Source organism: Clupea harengus, chromosome 20 (assembly GCF_900700415.2).
Source record: "Clupea harengus chromosome 20, Ch_v2.0.2, whole genome shotgun sequence".
NCBI lineage: Eukaryota > Metazoa > Chordata > Actinopteri > Clupeiformes > Clupeidae > Clupea > Clupea harengus.
Genome location: NC_045171.1, coordinates 25,048,156 through 25,057,528, shown reverse-complemented (window position 1 = coordinate 25,057,528; position 9,373 = coordinate 25,048,156). Strand labels below are relative to the sequence as shown.

The 9,373-nt window shown below is 38.3% G+C and overlaps 1 protein-coding gene across 2 annotated transcripts; it reads left to right on the top strand.

Annotated features, from left to right (window-relative positions):
• The first annotated feature begins 329 nt into the window (after positions 1 to 329).
• Positions 330 to 6,357, top strand: slitrk4 (SLIT and NTRK-like family, member 4). 2 transcript variants are annotated; one of them, XM_031587595.2, is made up of 2 exons: positions 330 to 726; positions 1,616 to 6,357. In XM_031587595.2, exon 2 carries the CDS (start codon positions 1,653 to 1,655, stop codon positions 4,155 to 4,157), a length of 2,505 nt encoding a protein of 834 aa, XP_031443455.1. In that variant the 5' UTR covers positions 330 to 726; positions 1,616 to 1,652; the 3' UTR covers positions 4,158 to 6,357. The 2 variants fall into 2 exon arrangements, with proteins under 2 accessions (XP_031443455.1, XP_012690356.2); XM_012834902.3 differs by having other exon boundaries at positions 331 to 1,160.
• Positions 6,358 to 9,373: the final 3,016 nt, after the last annotated feature.

Below are 9,373 nucleotides of genomic sequence, written 5' to 3'. Positions count from 1 at the left end.
TTCTGGCGATCCTCTTACCGCTACGCTGAGTGTCACTCTTACTGCAGCTCTTATAGAAACACTTTTAAATGCACCTCACGCGCTCTGTCGTTTTCGGTGCTCTTATATTAAAACAGATCACCACTGGTTGACTCTGACAGCGGTATCACCATATTTTATAGAAGGGATATTTGAGAACATTTAGCTCTTTCCTAAGGGTTCGGCTATTATATATAGGGTTTTCGAACATAATCACTGTAATATTACAAAAGCATGGTTGGCAAATGTTAATTGTTATGTACATCATTTCGTTTCGCTCCATCTCTATCTGCCCCCTCCCCCATCTCTGCATTCTCTCTCCCCCCTCCTGTCGTGGGAAGCTCAATGCAGCTGTACACCAGTAGCCTACTCTTTGGGAGGAATGACGAAAAGGAACACACAAAATAGAATTTTAAGCTATTCCATAAGCTCGTCGACCAAGCTGACCTATGCTCTAACAAAAACAGCGTTTTAACATGAGAAGATGGGGATGTACAGCCCTCCTTTTGTCCGCATCTGACTAAGCTGAATAATTCATTTTCCGCGTCAGTTCAGTCGCCTATCTTGCTTTTGTGAATGTCTGTTCACGTAGGCTACTTTTCTTTCGTTCTTTCCGAGTAGCCTATTACCTTAGTGTGACAACGCACTGACAATCCTACAGACTGCAGAATCTGACAGAAGGAGCTTGTCAAAAATTGCGTGCAAAGGGTGAGTAAAATGGAAAGGATTGTATCGATTTTTCCAGAATTCACCAAACTCAACCAAAGCAAATTCTAAAATTTTGTAGATTTTGTGGACGTATTGTTTTTAAGGGCATCATTTTCACGATTTTCCGGTTGGGTTTTTTTGACTGGTGAGTGTTTGACTCCCCAACCAATACCCCCCCTCCCCTCGAAGTAATTTCAATGCAGACGGTCCTTTGAATGCATTTATAACTGAAATACCTCAAGGACGTACAATGGTCTGGGTTATAGGCCTACACAATAATATGCGTTTGAAGGAGGACAGTATGACTGGAAGGGGCGCTGGGGCTGATATTTGAAACCACTGCGATACTGACGTCTCAATGGGAACAGTGCGTCTCCATGCTCTGCCGATTTTCGCTGTAATCGGATCAGAGAAATACATTATAACCACTTTGGGTGAGTTTTGGATTTTTCTAGTCACCAAATAGATGCGTAACATTTTGTTTTTATTTAAATCAAATTTAATTAATGTGATGCAGCCACAGAACGTTGTATCAGCTGTTGTGTATTTGGTGTGTGTGTGTGTGTGTGTGTGTGTGCATGTGTGTGTGTGCACGCGCGCAGGCGTCGATGTGTGTGTTTGCGCTTGCCTGTGAATGTGTGTTTTGGACACAACCAGCCTAATGAGGGTTTTATCTCTTCCTGCAATTAACAATTGCTGAGACAGACACATTTCCTCCATGGTCTGGATTCTATATGATTTTTTTTTTGCTGTTAGGCAAATTATTATTCTTATCATCATTATTATTATTCTTATTATTACTATTATTATTATTATCTTTGTCTTTTGTTTGATTGAAAGATTGTCATGCACATTTGTAAAATTGATTTATCTGTTTCATTCCTTTAAGGTTGCTAAATGGTTCACTGGGGGATTTTAAAGGCAAAATGCTGCTGCTTGTTCTTTTGGCACTTTCTGTATCAAGATCCTTTTCTAACTTGGATTCTGGCCTTTCCACGGAGACCTGCAGTGCTTGTTCGTGTATGTCCATTGAAAATGTCCTTTATGTGAACTGTGAGAAAATAACTGTTTACAGACCTACAGAGCTGCAGCCACCTGCAACTTCTAGCCTGTACCACCTAAATTTTCAAAATAACCTCCTATACATTCTTTATCCTAATTCCTTTCTGAATTTTACGCATGCAGTATCGCTACAGCTGGGAAACAACAAATTACAGAACGTCGAAGGAGGCGCCTTTTTTGGGCTGAGTGCACTAAAGCAGCTGCACTTAAATAACAATGAATTAACAGAGCTACGTACTGACACTTTCCGTGGAATCGAGAACTTGGAATACCTCCAGGCCGACTACAATTTAATCAAATTTATTGAAAAGGGAGCCTTCAACAAACTACACCGACTCAAAGTTGTTATCCTTAATGACAATCTCGTCCAGATCTTACCAGAAAACATTTTTCGCTTTGCTTCGCTCACACATTTGGATATTAGAGGAAACAGGATACAACGGCTCCCTTACCTTGGACTTTTGGAGCATATCGGTAGAATCGTGGAGTTGCAGCTTGATGACAACCCATGGAATTGCACTTGTGAATTATTGCCTTTAAAGGCCTGGCTGGAAAACATGCCCTACAATATTTTCATTGGTGAGGCTGTATGTGAAACCCCCAGTGACTTATACGGACGACTTTTGAAAGAGACAAATAAACAAGAACTGTGTCCCATGGGAGAAGGTAGTGATTTTGATGTCAGAATGCCACCCTCCCATCCTGAGAATGACCAGGCGACGTCTAATGTTGCACCAACCACAATAGCATCAACAGCTACCAAAGTACCCAAAACAACCAGCTCTTCAAAGATTTACGGTAATGGAATTGTTGCTGGTATTCCATTTGGTAAAAATGGTCAAATTATTTCCTATCAAACCAGAGTCCCACCCCTCTCCTGTCCACAGCCATGCACGTGCAAGGCTCATTCATCTGACTTTGGGATTAGTGTCAGCTGCCAGGAAAGGAATATCAACAGTTTAGCAGATATTGCACCCAAGCCACAAAATTCCAAGAAGTTGCATCTCAGTGGTAATTATATAAAGGATCTCAGTCCATTCGATTTCCAGGGGTTTGAGGGCTTAGACCTGCTCCATCTGGGCAGTAATCAAATAGCTGCGGTTCAAAAGGGAGTCTTTGCCAATTTGACCAACCTAAGGAGACTATATCTAAACGGAAATCTGCTTGAGCAGCTCCATCCTGAGATGTTCATCGGCCTTTCCAACCTCCAATATTTGTTCTTGGAATTCAATGCCATAAAGGAGATATTAGCTGGAACGTTTGATTCCATGCCAAGTCTTCAACTCTTATATCTTAACAATAATGTCCTTAGGAGTATGCCTGCCTACGTATTTGCTAATGTTCCCCTGGCTCGACTGAATCTGAAATATAACCAGTTTATGAATTTGCCTGTGAGTGGTGTTTTGGATCAGCTCAGGTCGCTCACTCAGATAGATCTGGAGGGGAATCCATGGGAGTGTTCGTGTGATTTAGTGGCTTTGAAGCTCTGGCTGGAGAAGCAGAATGGGCAGGTCGCCGTAAAAGAGGTCAAATGTGCGTCTCCTTTACAGTTCTTTAACATAGAACTTCGCAATCTTAAGAATGAAATTCTGTGCCCCAAGCTTCTAGCACAACCCCCCCTTATACTGACCAGTTCCATGCCCATGCATACATCAGTGGTCTCAGCAGGTATGGGTAAGGCCTCCCCCGGAGGCCCAGTACCTCTGTCCATCATGATTCTTAGCATCTTGGTGGTTCTAATTCTCACTGTTTTTGTTGCCTTCTGCCTCCTTGTCTTCGTGCTGAGGCGCAACCAGAAGCCAGCTGTGAGACAAGAGGGTTTGGGAAACCAAGAATGTGGCACCATGCCAATTAAGTTACGACGACACAACCATAAATACAACCGAAACGATGATCTAGGCGGGGAGACATTCATCCCTCAGACCATAGAACACATGAGTAAGAGTCACACCTGCGGGATCAGAGACTCTGAATCAGGTTTTAAGTACACTGACTCTCAGAGACAGAAAATAATCCTGTGCAATAGCACTGACAGAGACAAAGAGTGTCTTCCCCTGGACCCCAGGAAGAGGCTGAGCACTATCGATGAGTTGGATGAATTTCTTCCAGGAAGGGATTCTTCCATGTCCCTTCACAACTACTTAAAGAACAAAAGGGATTTCAATACTATAGGTGTAAGTGGATTTGAGATCCGTTACCCTGAGAAAACCCAGGACAAAAAAGGGAAAAAGTCTTTAATAGGGGGTAACCACAGTAAGATTGTAGTGGAGCAGCGCAAAAGTGAATATTATGAACTAAAAGCAAAACTGCAAGGTACACCTGACTACCTTCAAGTGTTAGAAGAACAAACGACCATGAGTCAAATTTAGTCATTAACCACCATCCTTCTTTTCTTTAGTCAAAAGTGCCTTCTGGAAAAACATGGACTGGAGCATTACGGATGGGAGTAAAAAAACTAGAACCTGTAGTTGTGTTACAGATCTGAATCCTTTTACCATTGTGATGATCTTATAATTTTATAAATGATATCATATGATGAGACATGCATTGAATTTAATTGTGGTGTAGCTGCTATCAGAATGGGTTCTTTCTTTCTTTCTTTCTTTCTTTGATCTGAATTTCCTGTCTTTTTTCTCTTTCTTCTTCTGTACACCAAATCAATGGATATTTGAAAGTGTGTTGTGTTTACCTTTGCAATTTATGTATATCAACTAAGTTTCTTTTTTGAACAATTCATAGGGTGCTGTAGCTAATTTAACAAACGGGGCTGTTCAATTTGTCTCTGCGACTGAGTTGCAGTAATTTATAATCTCTCCATCATGGTAACAGTTTGCCCTTGATAAATTGTAATACTAGTTAAATTTCGTCACTCGGAAAGCTGTTAAAATGGGATATATAAATCCATGAACTATTTCTGCAAAGAATCATTTCATCATTATTCTCATAAATGTCATTGCTCTTGAGGTGTTTGGGTATGGCATATAAATGGACATTTCATCAGCCCAAGTGAAGAAGCTGCTTGCCATGTAAGCGTATATGAATTTATTTTGTAAGTTGACATTGTTTGTATTTGTTGTGCAGTTTGTAAATTACAATGGTCAACAATGGAAGAAATAATCCCATGAAGAATCATATTGTGTCAAGAACAGAAAAATCTAATTATCATGTTTTATGATCACCATCAACTGTAAATGCATAGTGCAATTACATTCATATTTAATTTATTTTTCTATGCAGAATTATTTAAAGAATATATACTATTTAAATATCAAGGAACATATAGAATGCTTAACACTATTTGGGCTTTGTCTATAGAGCCATGAATTACTTATCTAAAACTTTGTTTCAAATGGAGTTACTGTATGGAATTGTCTACTGATATGATAAGAGGACAATGATTTACCATATTTTGAATTTTACTGTATGTTTGCATGAGCTGATGCTTCATAGTTTCAGTCTTATTGTTTTTTTTTTACTGTTTTTTTTTTTTTACATCCCAGAGAAAGTTGTACAAGGTTTCGTACGCAACCAAAAGAGTGCATTAAAGTGAAATACTTTGAAATTTCTGTGAAACAGGATTTCAGTTTAAACTGCAACTGTGTGTAATATATCAAAATTATTTTTGAAGTGTATGGCTATGAAATGAGATAGGGGGTATACTATTTTGAATACTTCAGAAGCATTTGTGTGTTCACATAGTATTTGAAATACAATGTGTTTAACATAGCTTTTGATGAAGTCAGAATTATATATCACACCATGTGCAATATGAAAATGCTCAATAGTATTAGCTTAAATTCTTTTTTTGTAACTGCTTGTAAAAGTAAATATTGTAGAGATTTTCAGATATTCAGAAATCTTCATCAACTTGATTTTATTTCATCCTTTAAGATATTGTTAAGTTAATCAGTGTTTGACATAGAATGTACCTTGAAAGACACAAATAAATACAGTTTTATATCTGTCTGTTTATTGTTTAATTATAATTGTATGTTCAAGTAAAGTTATTGATATTAGTATTACTTTTGATAACTAGTATAGTTATTTGCATGGTGCTTATGTCTTTGAAATGTGTTCACACTGCATGATGCTGCCACTGCATTCTTGGTGCCTTATCTGATTTTCAAGGCCATAGAATAGAACTGCTTCAGTTAGTAGATTTCCACAGAAGTGCTATTTATACAGCTCTTCAACACTTGGGTGGAGTTGCAATGAAAGATGTAAATGTATATGCTTAAGCCAAATGAAAAGGTAATGTATTATGCACATTCAGTGCATTGTAAACGTCAGATATTATGCACGCTTGCTATTTGATAATACATTTGGTAGTGAGGGGAAAAAAATTCCTACTCATTCAAACTAGGCAATTTCTTTGGAGATCTAAAGAACATAGGGCACATGTAAAATATTATATACATACTTTAATGCTTTAATATAGTTCTGCAAATATCCATTTCAAAGTTTCAATAAATGTTAGTCTAGTAATACAATGTTAAGTCATGTATTATTTACAATTAAGACTAATTCTATGTCATTAAAACACATCAGAAATACATGTAAAAAAAAAAATGAAAACCTGTAGATTTTCAGAACTTCTCTGTTCTGTGTTTTTATATTTGACTATTAATGATCTCAGCATTTTCTTTTCATACAAAAATGTCATAAAATCAGGTCAGGTGCAAACCGCTGCAGACTTGTGTGGTACATGATACAAGGTTATATTAAATGCAAATGATGTTTTAGTCAACATTTAGTCAGCTTTTTTTGTTTTCTCTGCTTGTAAAGCTTTGTTTGTTGATTAATACCCTAGTACTGCAGATCGGTGCCTTTCTTGTAATTTGGACAACAACTGTCTTTCTAATAAGGTAAAATCTTCAATAATGTTTCTCTTTCCCATTAATATTCCCAGAAAAAAAGATGCTAAACACGAAGATGTTACCCCGAAAGGTATTTAATGCCACAAAATGTCTATAGTAATGGCCACGGACATTTGACTACCTAGAGTCTGTGATATTTCAGTATACTAATGTGTGCTTTACATACTGTTACAAATTCACCATAAGATTCATTTCTAGTTCAATATTTGTGCCCCAAATTATTGATATATCATTTTTAACACCTTTGTTAATGGTGTCTTAAGCTTCTTTTGAGATTGTGGTGACATTCACGTGTACCCAATGAATATCCTACTCGCTTTTATTTCAGTGGCGGCAGAATGATTTAAATATGGTAATGATTAACACATAGAGGAAAATGACTTGACTTAATATTATTATTATTATTATTATTATTATTTATTTTTTTACTCAACAGAAAAATGTAATCAATTAGGGTCCTATGAACTTTAGGAAACCCTGAAAATCTGTGATGAAATCCTATTTGCCCATTGAGAGATAAAGACAGTAAGGAGCCCATAATAGCCGTATCTCAAACACATATGAACTGGGTAGTGTTTCTACAGCAGTGTGGTTCGTTTTCATGCGTGGTCTCTAAACAGCTGCAAAGCATGGGACCTGGTTAGTCATGCATGAAACTAATATCAGAAAAACATCATTATTGTCTTTCTTTCAAAACCTTTATCTCCGTCTTTTAAAAAAATGTATTAACTAAATACGTAAATGGATCCATGTGTGGCATGTTGAAAAACAATCATGAAAACAAGAAAAACAAGCTCAACCTGATGAATCATTTCTGGAATGGTTGCCATGTAAATCTTCGCTGTTACAGGTAAGGGGAAATTCCCCATATAGATCCCTCCAGGGCACACACCTACGTACAGTATATCTGCTGCATAGAGTGTCTGTAGGGGAGGCTTGTAATAATGGGGTCATGTTGCCATGACACTATGGGACTTCTAGCATGCTCTCAGGTCTTCCAGCAGCCCCGCTGCAGAGACTAAAGGATGCCTCCTGACAGATTAGGATGTCCATTCCATCAATTATTAATTAATACACGTTCATGTCATTAGGTGATGGTTTATTTCATCTGTCCAGGCAATTCAAGCTGGCCTCCTGTGGGTGGTATGTTGTAAATAAACACATGCAAAAAAAAATACGATAGGTGACACCAAGGTAGAATTAGCAGAGGAACATTTCTCAGAGCTTTGTGATTGTCATGCCATACCTGTGACATCTTGCAAACACAGAAGAATGACTGGCCTAAGGTTGACTTGGATGAGTCCTCTGGCAAATGACAGACAATAGAGACAGTGACTCCTACTATTTGGTGAGGGCATCACAACTAATATCAGATGGAGCCAGTGAGCATAGATTAGTTCATATTATTTAATGGTTTTATTTTTTTACCACTGTAGTAACAAGTAGCTGACAGTTCTACATGCATCGGTGGACACACAGGGCAATCTGTCTGATGCAGAGTAGGGCAGAATTGCTGGAGTCATAGTGAGAGAGAAAGTGAGATAATACACATACATATATGGCCCCGGCTCGTTCCTTTGGGTAGTATCTGGGATTTTGTAAGTGGTTGTATTGGTAACCATAGTGTAATGGAGGGTGGAAATCTTCTTACCACTCAAGAACAAACATAAGAGTATCTTCTATACCCTCCTTTCTGCTCGAGTCATGTTATATAGGTTACAGAATACATGGAAATGGGACATTTTCAGTACCAGTTCCTCTGGAATCTGTTCCCATTCAAGCATCCAACAGGCTTGGGTTTCACTGGGTGTGAATTATTGTCATTTGGTTGCATAATCAACCCCCACATTAATCATGAATGCTTTTCCCCATGGCAACTCTTTTAAATAAATTAGTCTCTTTCCCCCTTGTGTCCCCAGTCCCAGTCTGGTTGATCTAATGTAAATGGATCAGTGGCATTTACCAGGGATTTCAATTTAGCAGCAGCAGCAGCAGCGATCCTAGACGTCTTTTATTTTTTAGGATTCGTTTTTGTGTTGTAAGAATGGAAATACCGTGAATAAATGTCATTAATGTCATACATTTGATAATGAACTGATTTAAAACAACTGTCAGAGTAATTTATATTTTGCCCCTTGGCCATAACTCACAGACGCAATATCCCTTTTGTACTGGCTCCCTGGCGACCCATGGGTGTGTCTCTATGTTTAACCAAATTAGTTCAGGACCTTGTCAGCGATGGAAATGATATGAAATTATACTTACACATGGGCATCGCAGTTATGATATGGGAGGGACTTTTACAAATTATTATTTGGAATTGTATGGCACCCTCTACTTTTACCATATCAAAATCAGTGCATTGGTCTATCCACTCAGCACTCTTTTCAGAGCCCTGTGTCAGTGATTCATTACCAAATCCATTCCACTTGCTCATCGAGAGAATGCCCAATGAAATTCCATACCTCGTTTTCACTTCTACCCAGGCTGATTCTGACACACACACACACACACACACACACACGAGTGCGCCAACAGTGCCTGTAAATAGACAATCTGGTTTGTCCAAGGGGTGATGCCGTACCTAGACTCAGATCTGTACATGACCGGATGCCATGTACCTAAATGAAGGTGGATTACACACTGCTACCACAAAATGCTTAGGAAAATGTTAATTTACCGAAAATCAAAGCTTGACATTTAACTAA